General features: G+C 59.9%; 1 protein-coding gene across 6 annotated transcripts in view; it reads left to right on the forward strand.

Annotated features, from left to right (window-relative positions):
* The first annotated feature begins 551 nt into the window (after nucleotides 1–551).
* The window catches only part of BDKRB2 (bradykinin receptor B2), a 28,695-nt gene continuing 6,403 nt past the window's right edge, over nucleotides 552–22,843 (forward strand). The window contains exons 1-2 of one of the 6 annotated variants that reach the window (XM_070065597.1): nucleotides 552–691; nucleotides 21,986–22,093. In XM_070065597.1, the coding sequence (XP_069921698.1) occupies nucleotides 22,020–22,093 (74 nt within the window). In that variant the 5' untranslated portion in view covers nucleotides 552–691; nucleotides 21,986–22,019. Of the gene's footprint in view, nucleotides 692–3,409; nucleotides 3,775–4,548; nucleotides 4,728–21,985; nucleotides 22,094–22,843 lie in introns of those variants that run through there. The other 5 variants (XM_070065600.1, XM_008249377.4, XM_070065599.1 and 2 more) reach the window with 5 other exon arrangements.

Here is a 22,843-nt window from a genome sequence, read left to right on the forward strand (position 1 = left end):
TCTCAGTCTCGGCCCATTCGTGAAATAGGAATGCTGGTTGTTGTGAGTGGTCAGTGGGATAACCAGAGGCTTGGACCCGGGGAACGAGAGCTTGGCCTGGGCTCGAGAACAGTGCCCCAGCCACGCTGTGCAGCAGGCCTCTGTCAGAGGCTGACAGAGAGGGCAGGTGTGCTGGGAGGAGGGCTGGAGCCAAATGCAATCGCGCTGCCTTCAGGAGCCCATGGGGGCGGCAGGTGGGACGGGGCAGGAGAGAGTGCACTGGGCAGAGGTGAGAGGAGTGCCGCGCCCCGGGAAGGGGTCCTGGCTTAGTGAGGGGATGATGGAGGGCCTCTTTAGGGATGCACCGATGCCTTCAGCAATGCTCCCGGGCAGGCCGGAACCTGGAGTCCTGGAAGGGCTGAGCCACTCCCTGCAGGCTGAGGGGTGAGAGGCATCACGAGGCCGCGCTGCAAGGATTTTGCAGGATTTAGTCAGATTTTCCCATAGCAAACAATGCAATGCGCATGACGTAGTCGTGGAGACAGAAGCCAGTGTGCGTTGTGACTGAGTCGATGCAGAGCACTTTGAAGTGATGGCCCAGCCTGGCTCTGCCCATGTACGGGAGACTGACCACAGGTGGACTCCTCCCAGGCATAGGTGCGCCTGAGCCATTCTCTTCTGCCTGACAACACACTGCCCGCTGTGTGAATGGGTGAGTGGATGGGAGGAAGGATAGAAGGGAGGGAGGGGGAGAGGGAAGGAAGGAGGAAGAGAAGGAGGGAGGGAGGGAGGGGAAGGGTGGGAGGGAGGAAAGGTGGATAGGTGGATGAGTGGATGGCTGAGTGGATGGATGGACAGGAGGGTGAGTAGATGCATGACTGGATAGATGGGAGAGGGGATGGGTGGGTGCACGTGTAGGTACATGAGTATGTAGATGGAAGAAGGGAGATACGAGTGTAGATGAATAGAAGAGTATGCAATTATTTTATGATTGAAAAATAATTTTGATGGCAAGACACAACTTAATGACAAGTACATAGATGAAAGGTAGAGTGTTTTGTGAGTTACAGCTCCAAACGAGAACAAGGCAGGGCCACCCAGGAGTCTGCACCGGGGGACAGGGTACCAGCAAGCTTGGGCTCTAGAAGACAGCTCTGTGTGGCAAGCAGATGTCTCAGGCTCCCTGTGAATCGATTAATATAAAAGATGCCCTGAGTCCCGGGGCATCAGGTCTGCCCATGGCTGTTCGGCCCTGGCCCCAAGGTGGTTAGAACAGGAGCAGGGTGGACCCGAGTGTGCGAGTCTGCTGAGGCAGGTGGCTGGAGTCAGCTGTTCAAGAGCCGAGAGCCCCTAGCCAGGACCTCAGAATTGGGGCAAGACAGCACTTAAAAAAAAAAAAAAAGACTGTACGTGATGGGTGGAGAAGAGTGAAGATGGGCAGGTGCCATGGGGCTGCCCCAGCCGTGGTATCCACCGCTCACTGGATTCAGGCCTTTGAGGGTTTTCTCCCAGCTGTAGGACCTACAGTGTCCAGGCTGGGAGCAGCTTCAGGGCGTCTCTGTGCACGTGGGACACGTGGGACAGCACGCACGCTTGGGATCAAAGATCCCCTCAGTGATGTGGTGAAGGCTCCTCCTCCCTGGGAAAAAACACACGCAGTTCTGAACATTTTTTTAAAGATTTATTTCTTTATTGAAAGGCGGAGTTACAGAGAGGCAGAGGCAGAGAGACAGAAAGAGAGATCTTCCTTCTGCTGGTTCACTCCCCAAATGGCCACAATGGCCAAGGCTGGGCCAGACCAAAGCCAGGAGCCAGGAGCTTCTTCTGGGTCTCCCACATGGGTGCAGGGGCCCAAGCACTTGGGCGATATTTCTGCTGTTTTCGCAGGAGAATTAGCAGGGAGCTGGATCAGAAGTGGAGCAGCCAGGACTCGATCCAGCGCCCATACGGAATGCCAGCGCTGCAGGCGGTGGCTTAACCTACTACACCACAGAGAGGGCCCCAGGAGCACTGTTTTAAGGGGCTTCCCAGAGCCCATCCATGGACCTCGGTCCCCACCTGGGAAGTGCAGACACCCCAGGCCAAGCAGCCCCGATGTGGTTGAACAGGTCAGGGTGCAGATGAGTCAGCAAAGATCAAGTCAGAGCAGGACTTGACTCAAGTTTATACAACCAGGTCACAGCCAGGCCAGGGCCAAGGCCAGATGCCAGGCCTCCCCCAGACTTTCCTGGAGATCATTGGGCTTCATCCCTGGCTTCCACGGAAGAAAGGGTCAGGGGAAGGGGGAGAGCAGCCAAGGCTAGGACCCTCCTGTTTGTACAACTCCATCTGATCCACTCTTACCCGGTATCTCTCTTCTTCTCTCTTAAGATTTGTGTGTTTATTTATTATTTATTTACTTGAAAAAGAGAGAGAGTGAGCGAGAGAGAGAGCGCACTCTTCCGTCTGCTAGTTCACTCCCCAAATGCCTACGACAGCCAGGGCTAGGACACGATGGAGACAGGAGCCCAGAACTCCATCCAGGTCTCCCACACGAGCGCCAGGGATCCAAGTACTTGGGCTATCATCTGCTTCCTTCTCGGGTGCATTAGCAGACAGCCGGAGCAGAAGTGGGGCAGCCAGGACTAGAATCAGCGCTCCTGTATGGGATGTGGACATCCTTGGTGCCAGCCGAACCCGCTGAGCCGCATCCGCCCCCGTGGTCTCCTTTTGCTGGAAGGGTTATAGGACTTCAGTAAGAGTGCTTGAGGGGCAAGCATTCAGCCTTGCAGTGACCGGCCCACCTTTGATATAGGGGTGCCTGGGCCTGACACCCAGCTCCCTGCTGACGCAGACCCTGGGAGGCGGCGTGATGGCTCTCGTCACTGCACTCCTCCCAGCCACCGGGACACCTGCCTTGTGTTCCCAACTCCCAGCTCCAGTTCCGAGTCCAGGCCTGGCCATGGTGGGTATCTGGGGAGCAAACCAGCAGACAGGAGGGTGGGAGCTCTCTCTCTCTCTCTTTCTCTCCTCTCTTTCCCAGCCTCTCTCTCTCTCTCCCCACCCCCGCCCCTGCCTGTCAACTATATATTGTCCAAATATCCCCACACTTCCCAGCCCCTACCTTCTCGGATCCAGGTGAGTTAAGGGCTGTGTCGGGGAGACTATGGGGTGACCTGAGGAAGCTGGGATGTTGGAGGGGGAGCAATGCATCCCAAACATCTCCCAAGGCATGGCCGCACCTCGGGGCAGCACCTGTCAGCAGAGAAAGGACAGGGCCAGGTGCTTGCTCTCTGAGCTTCTGCCCCACTCAGTCACCCTCTGGAGAGAAACAAGGCGCAAAAAGAAATGTCAGGAAACCTCTCCCGCCCCGGGTCCCCTGGGTGTAAATGCTCCCTGCTCACACCCACACCACAGACACAAAACAACCAGGATAAGCTGGGAGTGTTCCGTCTTTGTCCTGGTCAGCCACGGTAGCCCAGGGCCACGGCGGGAACCTCCCTGTGGCTCACAGGGCCCCTGAAGCTCTGAGGGCGGCCACAGCCATCCCCGCCTGGCCTTTGCAGGCCACCGGAGTTGGGGAAACTGCCGCCAGCCGGCCGCAGCCCAGGACAGGGACGCAGTACTGCTTGGCTGGAGGTGGCGGGAGGAGGTGCCCAGGAGGGCGATGACATCACCACCCAGCCCTTGAAAGATGAGCTGTTCCCCCGCCTCTCGGCTCCCGCGGGTCTCTGAGGGGTGGGGAGGACCGGCAGCTCTACTGGCTGGACCCAGGGAACCGAGGGAACCGCCAAGTGCCCGGCCGCTCTGGACAAGGTGAGTGCCGAGTGCCTGGCGGGGGCTGACCCAGCAGCTCTCCTGTGCCCGCGCGGCTGCGGGAGAAGTTTCGCTCGGGTCCTGGGGAGTTGGGGGAAGCTCCCAGGCTCCCCGGGTCTGGCCAGTGACTGAGGAGGGGGTTCCGGGCAGGAGGACCTGTCTTGCGGATTCCAGGTTCCTCTTTTCCTGGAAGCATGCTGCGTGCTGCTTAGGGATTTGATTTCTGTAGACTCTGAGCAGATAAAGCGGCAGGAGGAAGGGCGGGACAGCAGGGGACGGCAGGGCCAGTGTGGGGCCCTTGGCTTCCAGCTGGGCGGCCCGTGGGCCCTGTGTGTTGCTGGATAGGTGACTAAACCTCTCTGTGCCCCTGTTCTGTCCGCAAAGGCCCCTGCTCCTCTGCTTCCTGGGCACGGCAGGAGGCAATCAGACAGCAGAAAGGAGTGGGTTTGGCAAATGGTGGGTGATGTGCTTTGGGGAGGTGGTTGGTGGGTGGTGGTGCCGCCATCTCAGACAGGCTCCGGTCCCTCCTGTCACAGCCCTGGCGTCCAGCATGGAGGGCAGCCCCCGGCTCTGCGGGGGCACTGTCGGGCGAGCTACTCTGTCCCACTCTCCTGAGCTGTAAGGAAGGCCTGGTTCTGTAGGCAGTGTATGCAGTAGGCGGTCAATACTTAGTAGCCGCTACTCAAATTGCTCCGTGAGTCTAGGTGGGGGAGGGCAGTGGGCGTGGCTCTCCCAGGCAGGTTAGGATGCGCCTCACTGAGTCACCGGCTCCCTGTGGCTCTGCCGCCCACAGGAAGCAGAGCTCAAGCCTGGGTGTGGGGCAGTTAGGGGCTCCAGCGCGAACCCCACCTCTTACCTTCTCTGAGAGAAGAGCTTGGGAGGCTGGGGGCAGGGCGAGTGACCCCAGACGATGCCACCGCCGCAGATGGGGTGCCAGGGGACTTTCGGCAGTGGTGAGTCCCACGAGCTTGGAGGGGACTTTGCTCTGTGGGGGCAGCCAGGAGGAGGGATTGTGGGGAAGCATCGGGGGCCGGAAGGCGCACCTGCTAGCCCCACAGGCAGCACCCCAGGGTCTCGTGCCAGCTCTGTCCTGAATGCCCCAGACCCCAAGCCCCTCCCAGGACAGATAGGGAAGCCGAGTCTCAGGGGCACGCGGCTCGGCCACACCCTTTCTTCAATGTCCCCAGAAGTCCCTCCACCTCCTGGGGACTCGGTCTCTGTCCCCTTTACCCACGGGGTGGTCCGGATGATTGATGGAGCCTGCCAGGTGGGCAGAAGCACTCGGGATTAAGCCGCATTTGGCAGAGACTGACCAGCAGGACTGGGCAGGGGAACAGCTACACCGTGTGGCCTCTGCTCACACGGCGACCGCCTGGGTAAGCAGTCATGGGCATCTGAGGGCAACAGCTCCTCTCCCCTGTGCTGCGTGGGGTCAGGGAGGGTCCCCCAGGAGGGCCCCCTCCCCCGGGGCCAGGGAGAGCCCCACGGACTGGCCGAGGGATGACAGCAGCGACGGTGTCTCCACGGCCCAGGACGAGGCAGCACTAGGGTGTCCTGCTGAGCGACCCAACAGTCACTGAACACAGGAACGCGTCTCACGGCCGGCCTCAAAGGACCGGGCTGCACTGAGTCGAAGAAGCCGCTTATGAAAAGGCGACACACGGTGCGGGGCCAATGACACAGGAGAGTCTAGAAAATTCTGGAGAATGCAAACCTGCGGAGTGGGTGGAAGGGTCAGTAGGTGGCCGGGGGATGCAGGGCACAGAGGGGCTGCAGGACAGTGAAGCCGTGCTCTGTGGGACTCCAGCGGCGGGAGGTGACGGTCCACCGCGTCCGAGCCAGAGAGAGCCCCGCGCCGAGAGTGAGCCCTAACAGAGCCGCAGGCTCGGGGTGCCGACGTAGCTGCGGGCTCACCAGGTCTGGACACACAGCCCCGAGGCTGCGCATGCCTGGGGGTCGGGTCCACGGGGCCTCTGGAACTTGCTCCTCAGTTTTGCTGTGAACCTAAACCTGCCAGGAACAAGAGAAAACAGCAACCAGGGGTTGAAAAGGCGCTGAGCACCCCAGGGCTCCGGGGGTCATGGGAGCTCCTAAGCCTGCGTCCCCTCCGTCACCCACCCAGGCTAGGGAGCCCCCGGGTCTCCGCTCAGTGTGCGTGCTTCCGGGGGCGGGGAGTGTCTACACAGCAGCTAGCCTGTTCCATCTCAGGAGAATTCCACTCATGAGGAGCTCTGCCCTGGGCGCAGGCAAACCCGATCCCCATGGAGCAACGGGCCCGCTTTCTGTTCCTTGGAGTTCTCTGATCAAGGGTCCCTAGCCTGCCCCGTAGGAGGACGGCCAGATCCCAATCCCCCCCCCACGTCCTCTGCTTTCCCTGGGGACCCGCTGCCCCAGAACACACCCTAGGTGTCCGGTGTTTGTCAGCATGGTGGGATCTACAGGGCTCTGCGGGTTAACAGGTGTGAGCCCCCACCCCCAAAGTAAACCATCGCCATGCGGAGCAGAGCAGGACAGGGCCTTGGGTTCGAATCCTGCCTGTGGCACTGCTGAGCCTCCGGTCTCTCCCTGTGCCGTGGGAAGCATCACCCTGCCTCTGAGGACCGTCCTGAGGCTGGGGCAGGCACACTGCGGGTGCCCAGGGAGCCCAGGGATGGCCGCAGAGGCAGAAGGAACAGCCTAGGACTGCCGGAGGTGCTGTGTTTGCCTTGTGGTAGGGAACCCGGAGCTTGGGGGACCCCAGGGAAAAGCGCCCCCCCCACAACCGCCCAAGCTCCTAGGCAGCGCTCTGGGAGGCGGTGACAGCAAGGGGCCCTCATCCCGACTCCCTTCAGGGTCCAACCCTGGGTTCAGCCAGACCCCTCCCCACCCACCCACCCGATATCTCTGGCCTCTCTGAGCTCTGCCTCCAGGGCAGGGAGTGGCAAAGGGTCCAAGACCTGGGCAGCTAAGCCACATGGCAGAGCCGGAAGTGGCCAATGCCCGACGGCGCCTGGGGTGTTGTAAACTCTGGAGTGCCGGGCACCGGTCGTGGGGGTTGTTGTAAACTACAGAGTGCCGGGCATTGGTTGTGGAGTGTTGTAAACTCTGGAGTGCTAAGTAGGCACTGACTGTGGGGTGTTGTAAACTCTGGAGTGCCGGGCAGTGGTCGTGGGGTGTTGTAAACTGTGGAGTGTCGGGCACTGGTCATAGGGTGTTGTAAACTCTGGAGTGCCGGGCATTGGTTGTGGAGTGTTGTAAACTCTGGAGTGCTAGGTAGGCACTGACTGTGGGGTGTTGTAAACTCTGGAGTGCTGGGCACTGGTCGTGGGGTGTTGTAACCTGTGGAATGCTGGGCACTGGTCGTGGGGTGTTGTAACCTGTGGAGTGCCGGGCACTGGTCGTGGGGTGTTGTAACCTGTGGAGTGCCGGGCACTGGTCGTGGGGTGTTGTAACCTGTGGAGTGCCGGGCACTGGTCGTGGGGTGTTGTAACCTGTGGAGTGCCGGGCACTGGTCGTGGGGTGTTGTAAACTCTGGAGTGCTGGGCACCACCGATGCAGCCCTGTTGCTCTGTGGCTGTTGCTGTGCTGCTTTGCTCCTCTTCCCTGTAGGGGTCCCACGGAGGAGGGAGGGAGGTGGTCGGGGGCAGGGACCAAACCTCGTTGTGCCTCGGAATCCCTGACGGCTGCCCCTGCTCAGGGACTCGGGATGTGGGTACCAGAGCACCTGCTGATGTCTCTGGGGGTTTTCTTAAACATTTTTTGCTTACTCACTTATTTGGGAGACAGGGTCCCCATCTGCTGGTTCACTCCCCCAAGAAGAGTGGCTCTCCCTTCCTCTCTGCACAGCCCCCCCGGCTATGCAACCAGGGACAGATGATTCGACGTCTTTGAGCCTGAAAAGTGGGGCCACCCTCGTCGGGGGCCTTCATGAGGCCATCGAGGCGCGGCTGACAGATGGCGGCAGGCAGAGGGGCCAGGACGTGGGCAGCAGGTGCATCGTGGTGCTTCCCCTGAGGGTCCCAGCACACCTGCTCATGGGCACACACGTGGCGGCTGGGCAGACACAGGGCGGCTGAGAGTGTGGCTGTGTTGGGGGGAGGGGGAGACAGGACCAGGAGGGAGGCTCCTGTATGGGCACTGTGGTCTCCTTTGTTCTCTGAAATGTGTGTACCCCCTGCAGGGTGCTCCCTGGAGGGCGGTAAGGAGACAGGTCCACACTGTGTCCATCCACCCTGCATCTGCCCCTACGTGGCAGGGAGGGCCTGGGGGCGAGGGGCAGCAGCGGCTCATGGCACCGGGGAGCCAGCACCGCCAAGGGGCCGCTGGGGGAGCCTGGGGGGCGGTGGCGGCACAAGTGGGCCTGGGTCACTGCAGTAGGCCTCCCCCGAGCCCCCACTAGGTGCTCGCTCTGTGCTGGGCCCTGGTGCCGCAGGGGACCCAGAAGTGGGCTCTGCTGCCCGAGGCAGATCCTAGGGAGCGGCATTTTTCTGAAAAGGGAAAAAAAAAAAAAACTTGATTAAGAAGCCTTTCAGCCAAAGGGGAATTCAATCACGTTGTGTAGTCAAGACAGGAAACGCAGGGCTGTAGGAAAGATGGTCGTGACCGCGAAACCCATCAGCGTGCAGGGCTGTGAGCGTGAGGCTCGCGCAGCGTTGTCGCGGTCGGGGGAACAGAACAGAAGAGATCTGGGAGGGGCCTGGGCGAGAGCGTCTTGTACTTCAACCAAAGCAAAAAACGCAGGGAGCTGGCGGGGAGAGTGGGAAGACGTCTGTGTTTTTCTGGGAGGAGAATTTGTCAATGGATGGGATTCCACGACAGCGTGGAAATGGGGTATTTTGCACTGTGCCCTGCAAAGAATACACCCTCCTCACACGCTATGCCCAAGCAGTCTTTACAGAAACCTGCTGTCCTGGTGCCCACAGAAGAGCCCACGATGGGCTTAGAGGAAGGACTCTGACGGGCTGCATGCTGTGGAAATTGACATCAAATATGAAAGTCAATCGTGGCCAGTGCTGCGGCTCACTTGGCTAATCCTCTGCCTGCGGCCCTGGCACACCGGGTTCTAGTCCCGGTTGGGGTGCCGGATTCTGTCCCAGTTGCTCCTCTTCCAGTCCAGCTCTCTGCTGTGGCCTGGGAAGGCAGTGGAGGATGGCCCAAGTGCTTGGGCCCTGCACCCCATGGGAGACCAGGAGAAGCACCTGGCTCCTGCCATCGGATCAGCGCAGTGCGCCTGCCGCAGCGCGCCAGCTGCGGCGGCCATTGGAGGGTGAACCAACGCAAAGGAAGACCTTTCTCTCTCTCTCTCTCTCTCTCTCTCTGCCTGTCAAAAAAAAAAAAAAAAAAAAAAAGCCAGTTGTGGCCAGTGGTGTGGCTCACTTGGCTAATCCTCTGCCTGCGGCCCTGGCACACTGGGTTCTAGTCCCGGTCGGGGCGCCAGATTCTGTCCCGGTTGCCCCTCTTCCAGGCCAGCTCTCTGCTGTGGCCCGGGAGTGCAGTGGAGGATGGCCCAGGTGCTTGGCCCCTGCACCCGCATGGGAGACCAGGAGGAGGCACCTGGCTCCTGGCTTTGGATCGGCGCAGCGCGCCGGCTGTAGCAGCCATTTGGAGGGTGAACCCACGGAAGGAAGACCTTAAAAAAAAAAAAAAAAAAAAACCAAACATCCCAAACCACCTGAAATTTTTAGAAAACACACTTCCTTAAAGCTCTTCCACTAAAGCTATTCTGAAAACTGAAACCACAGGTGTCTGAGAAATGACAAAACGCTGCCTAGCAAACCTGCGACACAGCCAGAGCCGGGGAGAAGTCACTCCTTCTCCAGGTCGGAATCCTTACACCGGGAGGATTACAAATAAGTGAATTATTTGTAAGAATAATACAGAATAGTTTAGCATTGCATGTCGACTAGAGATCAATAGGGGGAAGACAATGGTGATGACAAAACCAGTAGCCGTGTAGGGAGGAACCAGAGAAGGGAGATGAACCATCAGGCCTCGTGTGTGCCATGCAGAGAGCTGAGTGGGTGGACAGAGGTGGGCAGGTAAAGGCCAGCCTGCCGCCAGAGCCAGGCGCGTGGTGTCCCCTCTACTGAGGGCCATCCTCCACTGCCCTCCCGGGCCACAGCAGAGAGCTGATTGGAAGAGGGGCATTCGGGACTAGAACCAGTGCGCATACGGGATGCTGGCACCGTAAGCAGAGGATTAACCAAGTGAGCCATGGTGCCGTCCCCCAAAGCACGAGCTGCCGGGCTGGGGGTTCCATCGCCCACAAACGCCTCCTTTCCGTCTGGAGCCCCGTTCTCCAGGGGGTGTTGCTGATCGTCCGGGGCCTCTGAAGAGGAGGCCCCTCACCTGCAGGCAGGCAGACACGCAAGAGCTCCGGCCCCTCTCACACTTGCTGGCGCAGGCCTGGGATCCCACCCTCCTGGTGCCCTTAGACCCCAGCTCCAAGACAGAGGGGTCTCTGGTGTAGAAGGGTCGGCCGAGCCACGACAGCCCCCAGCCTGAGAGGGCCTGGGGCCCCGGGCCGAGGGCCCACAGCAGCAGCAGCAGGGCAGCTGGAGGCTGGCAGGGGCAAGGCCGGGGAGGGGAGGACGGTCTCGGGCGAAGGGGTGGCGCTGTGGTGCCGCTGCCTGGGGTCGAGGCCAGGTCTCACCGCGCGTCCAGAGACGTGGAAGAGCTTTTGCTGTTGGCCAGCAGCAGCCCACCGGTGGACTCCCCGGCTGAACCCCCACCCCAGCACGCACCCCTTGTAATGAAATTCCAGCATCCCAGAGTTTCCCTCCATTATCACCCAGGTCCCTGCCCGAGCCCGCAGGACACACAGCTCCCAGACAGGACCTCTAGCCTATTGAAAGGACCTGCTAGCCACCAGCATTTTGGTATTTGGGGTCAGAATTTAGAAAGGGGGACCAAGCGGCCTTCTTGTCCCACAGTGCTGAGTTAGACTCAGCCAATCAGGAGGCCCGATTCCAGGGTCCCGCCTCCTCACCTGCTGCAGGGCAGGGGACAAAGGCCACGCAGGTGCTGACACTGCAGGATGGGGGGTGAAGGGCCTGTGCCGTGCCGGGGACCAGGCAGCTGGCTTAACCTTCCCTGCCTGCACCACTCCCGGAGACACCGCTCTGGGTACGCCCTGGCCATGGACCTCTGCCCACAGCCGCTCGGAGCCTAGTGGGAGAGACAGGCGAGGCTCTGCCACAGCCCCATGCGTCTGTAACCCCGGGTCCCATCCCCCGAGGGCCTGGGACAGACACAGGGAGGGTTTGTGCCTACGTGTCCTCAGTCAGGAGCCAAAGGCAGTGTTGCCATCTTCCCCTTCCTGGGCCTCTCTCTGCCTCATCCCCGAGGTACACCCACACACACACACACACACACTCAAATGCACACACATGTACACACAGATACGTGCACTCACACATGTACACACCATGCAAGCACACGTGCACACACATACATACATAGACGTGCACACTCACATGAACACACACACTCAGCCTCTCTACCGCCTGCCCATCCCACCACCGGCTTTTCTGACGCATCTACCCTGTCTCATTCGTCACTGTGGGCAGCTTCCAGGTTGAAGGTCCTGGCCCCAGGCACAGCAGGGTGGGGCTGAATGAGGGGAGCGGTGCCCAGGGGCCTGGGAAGGGCCAGGAGGCTGCCCAGCGCCGGTGTGAGCGTTCCTAGCCCCCTCGGGCCTCGCGCCTCCTCTGGAGGAAGCCCAGCAGGTGCAGTCTGCCTGTGGCTGGGACACCTTGCCCGTCCCCTGGCTGTGTCCTGCAGGTCAGCCCAGTGGTGGGCTCGCACATGTACCATAAGGGTCACTCTTCTCCCCGGGCAGTTTCCTCCGAGAGGAGGCTGCGGTCTCTGTGGCTGAGGGGGTGGATGGGGCACTGGGGACAGCGAGGCCATTAGCGCTCCTGGGACAGGAAGGGGAGCCCACGCCAGGAAGCCCTCAGGGCCGGGGACGGCCACTCCGATTCTCACAAGGACCTCGTGCCAGGAAGTGGTGGCGTGAAGGCTCGGGGGAGGGGGGCCCCTCGCTCGAGTCTGAGTGGGAGTATCGGCAGAGCTGGGATCGGGGTGCCGGCCTGTGGGACTCCAGCATGCCGGCTCTTTCATCACCTGCGGGTTTGCCGCACTCGCCAGACAGGGTGGCCTGCGGAGACCCCCAACCCCAGCCCGTGCTCTGAGCTCCAGCCCCACCCCCGGTGGTCAGAGGGCTGAGATAGGAAGTGAGCTGCAAAGCACCCAAGCGTGCCCGTGGGCTGGGGGCGTGCAAGCGGGAGTGGGGGCAGGGCCAGGCCAGGCACACAGCAGGCACCCACGCTGGTCTCCGGCTTCCACGCAGCAGCAGACACCGTCGCCCACCCAGGAGCTCCTGCGCAGCTGGGACAGGCCGGGCGCTCAGTGACACCGCCCAATCAGAAGGAAGAACGGCGGCTGCAGTATTTGCTCCTGGCCTTGTCCTGTCTCCCTGGGATGCAATTGACGCACCAGGCAGAGTCCTGCGCCTGGGAGGAGGCCTCTGGTCCCCCAGGAAGGCTCCTCCCCAGAACGTGCCTCCGCCGTGCCGGGCTTCTCGGTTCCCTAGATGAATGTAACACATGTGGGAATCACTACAAAGAAATGCCACCACGAACCCATCCATGTTCCACGTCAGCCACCACCTGCTATGTTGCCTCCTGGACTTTCTAAGATTTTTTTTATTTTTTTATTACAATTTTAAAACAATTTTCATTTTATTTGAAAGGCAAAGAGATACACACACATGGAGAGAGACAGGGAGAAGTCCTCCACCTTCATCCCCCCCCCAGATGCCCACAGCAGCCAGGGATGGACCCGGACAGACCCAGGAATTCAAGCTGGGTCTCCCACCTGGGTGACGGGATCCAGGTACTGAAGCCATCCCCTGGGTGAAGTTCCCAGGTGTGCATTGGCAGGAAGCTTGAATTAGGAGTGTAGCTGGGACTCGAACCCAGGACCTCCAAACGCGAGATTCAGGTGTCCCAAGCAGCCGCTGCACACTGGGCCAGGCACGCACCTTGCCACCGGCTTTTTGAGCCACAGGGTCCCACAGTTTGGGCCCAGGTTTCCTGAACATCACAGGCTGTCAGAAGCACCCCTCCTTTCTGGCACCCTTCAAAGCACCCTTATATATATATATATATATATATATACACATATATACATATAATTTTTTTTATTTGACAGGTAGAGTTACAGACAGTGAGAGAGAGAGAGACAGAGAGAAAGGTCTTCCTTCCGTTGGTTCATTCCCCAAATGGCCGCCACAGCCAGAGCTGTGCCGATCCGAAGCCAGGAGCCAGGTGCTTCTTTCCAGTCTCCCATGCGGGTGCAGGGCCCAAGCACTTGGGCCATCCTCTACTGCCCTCCCGGGCCACAGCAGAGAGCTGATTGGAAGAGGAGCATTCGGGACTAGAACCGGTGCCCATATGGGATGCTGCTCCATAGGCGGAGGATTAACCAAGTGAGCCACGGTGCCGTCCCCCAAAGCGCACTTTTCAACGCCTGCTTAACCTTCACTGCATAGACACAGGATCGTGTATTTCTCCAGCCCCTTGGCCCTGACGTTGAGGAAGTTTTCGATTTCCCACTTCTAAACCATGAGGGACGTCTCTGCGCGTGAAGCATTTCCTGTCCCCTTTTGATGAGTTTCAGAAACACGGAGAAAACAGAAAGGAGCTGTTTTTTCAGGTTGTGCATTGGCTTCGCCAAATCATCCAAACATTGACTGTCCTGAGACACGCTGGGGAGCCACCGACTCCTGGCCTCACCCCATTCCCACAGGACAGCAAAGCAGCACTCCACCTGCCTCCCCCTCCCTCCTCCCACCCCGCTCTGCCCCTTAAATCTTGCAGACCATGTTGTCCTGTTGTCCTGGCTCTGGGGGCTCCTGCAGCGTTGGGGACAGGCAGTCAGAGCAGATCCTCAGACGCAGGGGAACGGATGCCTAGCACCCACGATCAGCAACCCCCACTTGATTGACTAGGAATCCGATGCTCGGAGAGGTGGAGCCAGTGAGCACGGACCGATGGATGGATGGACGGACGCAGAACTGCAGGTCCACGGTCCCCTCCATGAGAGCAGAACGTGTGGGAGGGGCGGCCGCCCAGGTGACCCCCTGAGCATGGCCTGGGCCAGGAGGGTGGGACGCACAGCGGGGTAGGCAGGGCATCTTGGGGGATTTTGGTTCAGCTCTGCAAACGTGAGCTACAGGAAGCCGGCAACCCGGAGCAGCCAGGAATTCCCCTCCTCCCTGCTCCGGAGGTGGGAATTTTCCACCTGGGTTAGCACAGAGTCCGCTCTGGGACTCAAGGAAGAGCCTGTCCCCAGGCAGGGCGCGAGAACCCCCTGCCAAGGGAGCTACAAATCAGGGTTCCTCTGCGGGGGGCGGGAAGGGGAGTTGCGTAACAAGAGAACAGAGACCTTCTGTCCCCCAGCAGCCTGGAGGGTCTGAGGCCATAGCCTGCCCTTCAGAGCTGGGGGCCTCCCGCCCACTGTAACCCTCCTACCTGGCCCTCTGGCCACTCACAGCTCGCAGATGTAGACCAGAAAGGCCACGGGGCAGGTGGGATTCAGGCGTTGGATGGGGATTGCCATGCGTGGTCCCAGGACTTAAATCTGCATAATTTAGGGAATCTTGGACCAAATTCCCCAGACACAGGACCCAGATTTTACTTGAATACCTCCGGGGACAGGGGACTCACTGCCACCGAGAGCCACTCCTCAGCTGCTCCGCACCTGTGCAGTGACACAGCGAGTGAGTGGCGAGGCTGCGGTTTGCACCCTGGCGCCCTGCACCCTCTCTATACCGTGACCGTGGCGTAAGGAAGGACCTTAGGGAAACAAGCCGAGTAACCCCCCGCCCTGTACAGACAAGCCTGCTGCTCCCAGGCACACACTGACGCCGTGGCCCAGAGCGCGGGTGCTACACTACGTAGAACGTTAGTTAGCACGGCGACACTGAAGGCTGCCGTGTCGGACATGGGCTCCGAGCCAGCACCCAGCCGGGCGTCTGACCACACTGACTCAGGTCCCACCTTGATGGCCCAGGACATGCGCCCCATCGCTGGTCCTGTCTGTACCCCTCCCTGGAGCCCCGAAAAGCGGCAGGTCGTGGTGGTGGAGGAGCCCCTGGCTCTGAGCAGACGGCGCCCACAGCTGCACAGGGCTGGGTCAGGCGGGAGATTCCTGAGCCCCCTCCGAGCCCAGAGAGCTGGTCTGCCGATAGACTGCAGCACAACCAGCTGGGCTGCTTCCTGCTTCTCTCGTCTCTGCAGGGTTTGTGCGTGGGGTCACCTGGTGATTGCAGATAATCCACTTTCCTCCACGAGCCTCAGTTTTGTCATCTGTGAAACAGGCATAGCGAGTCCCTCGTAGGACAACGATGGGGATTGCTCTGGGTGAGAGCTGCCGCGGAGAACGTACGATGGAGACCACCGGGCACTCACCTCGCTGCCCTCCTGCCCCCGGGGCCTCCCAGGGAGACCCCTGCAGGAAGGCACAGGTTCTCATTCGCTGCTGTGACCACACTACAGAGACAGAGAGGGGAGGCGCCAGGGTTCAGATCCCGGCTTTGCCAGCCACTCACCGGGGGACTCACTACTTCATCGCTCTGCACCTCCACTTTCCTCATCTGTAAAATGGGTGTGGGTGACACAAATTATTTCATGGAAAGTACTTAAGATGCTGCTTGGCGATCATAGTCAGCTGTCCAAAATGGGAGCTGTGATGGGTGCTGGCAGCTGGCAGAGTCGGCACTCAGAAAAACACAAGCCAGGGACTGCAGGGGAAACCCGTCGGCTCTGTGGGGAGCAACCCAGACTGGACTGAGTTACTGGAATTAAGACTTATTCTATGCATCTGCTCTCCCACAATATGGCGCTGGGAGAGGAGAAAACAGCTTCTACGCAGCTGCCTCTTGCCAACTTGAGTGATGACCTCCAGGAGCTGATCCTGCTCCTGATTGGAGGAGAGCAGCGTGCTCGGCGTGTGGGCAGCCGAGTTGGGATTGGCGGAAGAGGACTATAAAGGAGGAGAGAGACGGCATGCACCAGGAACATCTAAGGGGAACACCTGAGGAACACCTGTGCAGCCCCCGAGAGAGCCGGCCGGCGGTGTGCCGCTCCCCTGCGGATGTGGGGAAAGTGGCCAGGGGGAACCGCCCTTCCACGGAGGTGGAAGGGATAGTAGCCAACCCGGGAAGAACCAGCAGCAAACCCGGGGAGGGCCGAGCAGACAAAAGAACAGCGCAGGGTCCTGTGTCGTTCCTCCACGAAGAGGGGGAGCGACATAATGGTGCCGTGACTCGGATATGAAGCCTAGGCAGGGCTTAGTGTCGTTCCTCCATGAAGAGGGGGAGCGACAGGCTCCATGCCAGCGTCAACATCCCCCAGGGGCTGCCCACGCCAGGGTCCCATGGAGAGCCCAGCGTGGCTGAGGCCTGATGTCCAGACGGAGGTGCCCCTGGGGGCCCTGGAGTCAGTGTGGTGGAGCGAAGGGGTCCAGGACAGAGTTCTAAATGTACGTGGGAGGAGCTGCTGGTGGGGTCAGCTCTCTGGGAGGTCTTCCTGGAGGAAGGGGGACTTGCTCAGACGCTTGCACGGTTGAAGCGAGGGGGCCCGTGGGAAGCTCCCAGGTGTGTGGAGCGGCAGGAAAATGGTGGGGAAGGGTACAGAGCATGGAGGAACCGGCGGGGGACCGTGCTGGGATGGACAGAGAGCCCGGCGCAGGAAGGTGCGGGCCGAGGCCCCTGGTGAGGGGAGGGAGGCAGGGCTGACTCAATCAAGCAGGCCACAGGGGCCGAAGCAGGTGCGCTGTACAGGGAAGGCAGCTGTTTCTCACTCACTGCCTCCAACACCGCTCGGCCAGGTGTGGGCGAAGGGGCCGTCCCGGCCCGGCCACCAGGTGCAGGCGAGAGGGGCTATCCCATACCGGCCAATAGACAGCAGCGCTTGGGTGTCCGACGGCTGAGCTCACCTCTACCGTTCCTTACCTGGAGTTAGCACGGACTTTACCCCATGTGGGTTAAGGACTCTGGCCCACTGGACTGCCCCAACGCAGGCGCCAATCACAAGTGCCGGACTGGACCCGTCGCTGTCTGGGCTTCGCTCACTTGCCGAGGGGCTTGTAGGATCAGGGAGATGTTTCCTTACATCTACTGATTCCTGTACAAGGGAGGACCCACCCCCACCGGGACGGCCAATGGGAGGGCTGCATGGGGCACCGACGGGGAGGGGCGTGGTGCTCCCGTGCCGCTCTGGGCGCCACCCTGGCAGCAGCTCCACGTGCTCGCCATCCCGGAAGCTCTCCCAACCCCGTGTAGGAGGGGTTCTGCTGCAGGCTTTCTCACAAGGGCTTGGCTGACTGCTAACCCAACCTCCAGCCGCCCCACCATCCTGGAGGGAGGGCGTGAGGCTTGGTCTTTCTGGCAGGCGGCTCCTGTCCTGCAGTTGGCCAGGAACACAGCAGGAGTCGCCCCCTTAGGACAGAAACACCCAGGAAGTCCCGAGGGTTTTAGGGGCCCCGTGTCAGGACGTGGGGTGAAAGACCCTTCCCACATCTGTCTCTCAGTGGATCACAGCCCCCAGGCTCTGAGGAGGATGCAGTGAGTGGTCACGCTCTCCAGCTGAGCCGCCCCCTGCGGTGGCCACGCGCTGCAGGTGGCCTTCGGCACCTGGACTCGGCTGGGTGAAGCTGGGGTGTATGGTGAGTGTGGAACACGCATCGGTAGGAAATGCTCACTACTGATTCCACACATGGCTTTCGTGTTGCAAGGCAAGTGTCCCGGACTCAGCCTTCATCCGGGACACTTTGCTTTGCTATGGCAAAATGCCCGAGGCTGGGTGACTTAGAGCGAGGTTTATTTGGCTCACAATTCAGGCTGCTGGCCGATCTACACAGCACGGCGCCAGCATCCCAGTGAGAGCGCAGAGGTGGAGAACCACAGAAGGCACTGGTCAGGGGCAGGAGGACTCGTGTGCAAGCAAGGCCGCCAGACAGAGACTGGGCGGGGGTCAGGCTCCGTCTCTTAGAACAACCTGCTTTAGTGGGAGCTAGACCAGTCCTGCCAGGCCTGACTCCTGAGAGCCGAGTCAATCCACCGGCGAGGATGGCATGCCGTGACCCGATGACCGTCCAGCAGCCCAGCCTTTTAATGCTTCCCCCTCGGGCCTCCTGAACACTGCACCTTGGAAACCAAGCCCCCGGGCACCTGAACCTCGGGGGAATAAACCGGCAGCCAAACTGCAGCAGGTGCACTCAGTTAAACCACACATTATTAAAGTTCATTTCACCTTTGCTTTCTTTAACGGGGCTACTAGGACGCTAACCTGGCCTCTCACTCACAGTCTGTCTCTATGCCCCCAGGCTGTGCCAATATCCACTGGGCGAACCCCGGGGGTTGGAAGAAAGGACAGGAAGGGACCTCAGGGGAGCTGAAGGGCCCATCATAGCCTCGCTGCGTAAAGCAAATTGGATTCTGATTTGAGAAAATCCACTCTGGGCAAGCGGGCAGCATGCGATGCTTGGGAGGACGAGAGCTGGCGCACGGCCCGGACTGCGGCACTAGCGCTAATTTCTTGTGAGCTGCTTCTAGGTGTGATAATGGCTGTGTGGTCATTTTCTGAAATAAGAGTCCTTAGCTTGTACGGCTCTGTACTGAGATATTTAGAGATTAAATGATAGACACGCAGGATGTGCATCGAACGATTCAGGAGAGGGCGGAACGGGGCCAAGAAGGCTGGCTGGCTGTGAGTAGGCAGTTATCGAAGCCGGTTGAAAGGCACACACAGTGTCGGGATGCTACCGTATCAGTGTGCGGAGACAGTCAGCCTTTTCCAAAATAAAAAGCTTGAAAAATAAACGAGTAACTAGGATTCTGGTCCACACTGCCTGGATTCAAAGCTCAGCTCTAGTCTTGTCGGCTCTGCCTATTTGCTCATCTGTAAAGTGGGGAAGGGAGTAATGGTCCCTCCGTTGCTTGGAAACATAGGAACAAAATTAAAGAAATAAGGTGGAGAGCCCCACAGTGCCCCCCTCAGGGGAGGTTGTCCCCATGCTACCCAGAGCCCAGGGGCAGAGCCAACACACCAGCCTGACTCCCGGGTCCAGGCACGATGGGAACACCTGTGCTGGGCGCCAACTCTTCTGTCTTCCCTGGGTCTCAGCCTCGTGCTGCCCTGCAGGCCAGCTCTCTGCGACATTTCCGGAAGAGACGTAACACTGGCACGGCACGGCGCCGGGGAATGCCGAGGCTGCCTCCCTGGATTCCAAAGGGCTCCTCTTGTGCAGTGGAGCTGGGCAGAGGGCAGAGGGCTCGTGGCTCAGGCATGGCTTCCGCTTGGGCAGGGCCCTGGCCTAGGCCACCTAGAGGCTGCGGGGAGCCATGTCTGTGGCCCACGTCCTGCACGGGGACCTTGCTGGGCCTGACTCATGGCGTCTGTCTCCAGAAGAGCCTCTGATGCCCAGGGTGAGGAGGTGACCTCTGACGACTCCGTGTGCTGAGCCCAGGGCCACTGCACACAGCTTCAGCCCGAGGTGCTCCCTGCCTCCCCTCTCCAGGGGTGTGGCTGTGCAAAGCCTCCAGACCATCTAGAAAATCCCCTCCATGAGGAAACAGAGACCCACAGTTGGCAAGGAATTTACCCAGGATCAGCTGGTACCCTGGCGGCCTCCCTCGGGGACGCGGGTCCCAGCTGCCCGCTTTCGCCCTGTGGTTTCCGTGGTTGGTGGTCCACTCTCCCTGCTCCTGCTGTGTCTGTGGGACCTGTACTACTATTTCCTTAATAGTGACTTACTTTGGACTGTAACTTCCCATCAGCCATCTAAACAGGACATGAGTAGTGGTTTTTTTAAAGATTTTATTTATTTGAGAGAGAGAGTTACAGACAAAGAGAGGAAGAGACAGAGAAAGGTCTCCCATCCTCTGGTTCACTCCCTAAATGGCCACAGTGGTCAGAGCTGTGCTGATCTGAAGCCAGGAGCCGGGAGCTTTCTCCAGGTCTCCCACATGGGTGCAGGGGCCCAAGCACTTGGGCCATCTTCCACTGCTTTCCCAGGCCACAGCAGAGAGCTGGCCTGGAAGAGGAGCAGCCAGGACTAGAACCAGTGTCCATATGGGATGCTGGCACTGCAGTGCTGGCCCCGTGAGTAGTGCTTGTCACTAAAGAATGGTGACTTAAAAATAAATGCAATGGGATACGAAGTTAGCCGTCAGACTCTGGCTAGACCCTGCAGCCGCTGCCTTGGTTGCAAACCTCGTGTCTGCGGCAGTGGCAGAATTCCTGAGACTGGGTCACTGACAAGCTGAGAGGTTTCTTCTGGCTCGCAGCACTGCAGGCTGGGAAACCCAGCACAGGGGAGTGGTCGGTGCTGCTGCAGCTCATGGCAGAAAATGGGAGGCTGGCCCAGTAATGCATCCGGGTCTCTGAGATGGGGGGGGGCATTCACTTGCGAAAGAAACGCATTGATCCCTTCTCGAAAGCTCCAGCTGCCCGCACTGCCACCACGAGGAAACACACACACACACACACACACACACACGCAGCACGTGAACCCGCAGGGGACGCGCTCCCGCCGTGAGCGCTGGGGAGCTGGTGGAGGCACACGGGCATGTGCCCGATTGTCTGCTCTGCCGTGTGCAGCCCTCACTCAGGGAGGCGCTTCCCGGCTTAACACACAGCCACCAAGCACGGGGGAGGGGAGACCCCTTGCCTTTCTCCCCTCTCAAGTCCTTGCTTGGAGCTCCTGTAGCAAACGGCAGATTCACGGGAGAACAGGTGTTTAAGGGGGTTGATGTGACAGGGGTACCCTCGTAAGGAAATGCAGACGGGAAGAAGTCAGGCAGGCTGCGTATGCAGGAGTGCAGAGTGGCGGAGATGCGGCGAGCAGAGGAAGCGGGGCTGCGGCAAGGCCATGCACGTGTTCAGATTCCCCCTGGTGCCCCCTCCGAGACAGGGAGTGGGGGGGCCCGCTCACCTGCTCCAGGAAGCTCAAGAGTTCTTCCAGGGGCCGGCACCACGGCTCAATTCATTAATGCCCTACCTGCGGCGCCAGCATCCCATATGGGTGCCGGGTTCTAGTCCCGGCTGCCCCTCTTCCAGGCCAGCTCTGTGCTGTGGCCAGGAAGGCAGTAGAGGATGGCCCAAGTGCTTGGGCCCTGCACCCCATGGGAGACCAGGAAGAAGCACCTGGCTCCTGGCTTCGGATCGGTGCATTGCCGGCTGTAGCAGCCATTTGGGGAGTGAGCCAATGGAAGGAAAACCTTTCTCTTTGTCTCTCTCTCTCTCACTGTCTGTAACTCTACCTGTCAAATAAAAAAAATTAACTTAAAAAAAAAAGAGTTCTTCCAGCACCTGCTGTCTCTCAGGCTCCCTCAGCTAAGACAGGGGCAGCGTGCCCAGCACCCATCACTGGCCACGCGTCTGGGGACCCCACAGCAAGGCAACCCTTGGCTGTGAGATGACATCACCACGGCCTCCAGGGCCCCAAGAGGAAGGACCTGGGAGGCCAATGGCTCTCTCTGAGCCGAGGGTGGGATTCATCCCGACAGCTCCAGAGCCAGGGTTTTTTGAGTCAGTGGAGGGAATGGTTTAAAAATAAGTCTGCTTGGATGGGATTCTGAGCGAGATGAATACAAGCGAATCAGTGTTGGCCGTAACATCTAAAACATCCATTTAGAATGAGGGGATTTGGGCTCAGTGGTTAAGACACCACTCGGGACACCCGCATCCCATTTCAGAGGGCCTGGGTTCAAGTCCTGGCTCCACTCCAACTCGAGTTTCCTGCTGATGCACCTTGGAGGCAGCAGGTGATGGCCCAAGTCCTCGGCCCCTGTCACCCACGTGAAGGCAAGGATGGAGGTCCTGGCTCCTGGCTGGGCCAAATGGCCACCCCTAAAATGTGTTTTTACAATAATGATTCACACACACAGCTCTTACCTGAAGCACCCATTCACCCTGCTGGATGGGGGATGGGTGCTGTGTGCTCTCACGGGAGTGCACCCTTAGGTGCTCAGTGACCGGGCCACGTCTGGCTCCCTCCACCACACCGTGAGCTCCCAGGGGCTGTGACTGTTCTCACGCAGGACGTAGGCAGCGCTCACGAATGCAGCCTCCCTCCACCCCTGTCCCCAGTGCAGAAGCCGTGGACTTGGCGGCGCTGGCCCTTCCTGTCCCACTCACCCTCTTTTCTCCTCCGGTCGGCCCAGGCGCAGCCTTGCTTACATCCCCATCGGAGTCCAAATGTTCTCTTCCTTGAAGACATCAATGTTCCTGACAGTCTATGACGACCCCATGCCTGCCACAGCCTCTCTGGGGTGAGTCACAGGGGTTCCCCAGCTCACTGTTTAGGGGTGGGGGTGGGGAGACAACCAGGGGAGCTCCCAGGAGAGCTGGACCCTCGTGTCTTGGACAATGGTTGAGGCACCAGGCAATGTTAAGCCGGAGACAACAAATGTCCCACTCCCAGTGGGACCGCTGGGAGCAGCAGCAGCGTGGATCCGCGGGGCTGGGGTGGGGGCAGGAGGAGGACTCACTCCGGCTGTCGTGGGTGAGCTCCCCCTGGTGAACTTGGAAATGAAGCCAAGAGAGCCACACACTGACATCAACACCCAGGGGGTCTCCCACGAGCCACGTTGCCGTGGACACGTGCTGACATCTGGTGAGAGACCAGGACACTCCAAAGAGAGCCTGTGAGGGGGACAGATTCAGAATTGGGGCAGAGGAAAGGAGCTCCGTGTTGAGGCAGGCAGTGTTGGTGACAGCTGAGGCTGGCAGTGTTGGCGACACGCAGCCCGGGCCCTTCCTTGGTCCCGTGACAGCTGCCGCGCCCAGGGAGACAATCAGATGGGTACGTCAGCCTGGACACAGAGCGCTGGCCCTACAGCTCCAGATTCTGCACCCACTACGGGTCTTTGACCATCCCGAGGTTCCTCAGGACCAGCTCTGGCCCAGGGTGCTCCCCCCTCGGCTACCAGCTGTCTGGCTGAGAAGTTAGGAACGGGCTCGTGAGCCACCCCACGGAGACGACCACACCCCAAGCCCGGGCTTCCGAGGGTGCACTTTCT

The sequence above is a fragment of the Oryctolagus cuniculus genome, chromosome 20 (genome assembly GCF_964237555.1).
Source record: "Oryctolagus cuniculus chromosome 20, mOryCun1.1, whole genome shotgun sequence".
Lineage (NCBI taxonomy): Eukaryota > Metazoa > Chordata > Mammalia > Lagomorpha > Leporidae > Oryctolagus > Oryctolagus cuniculus.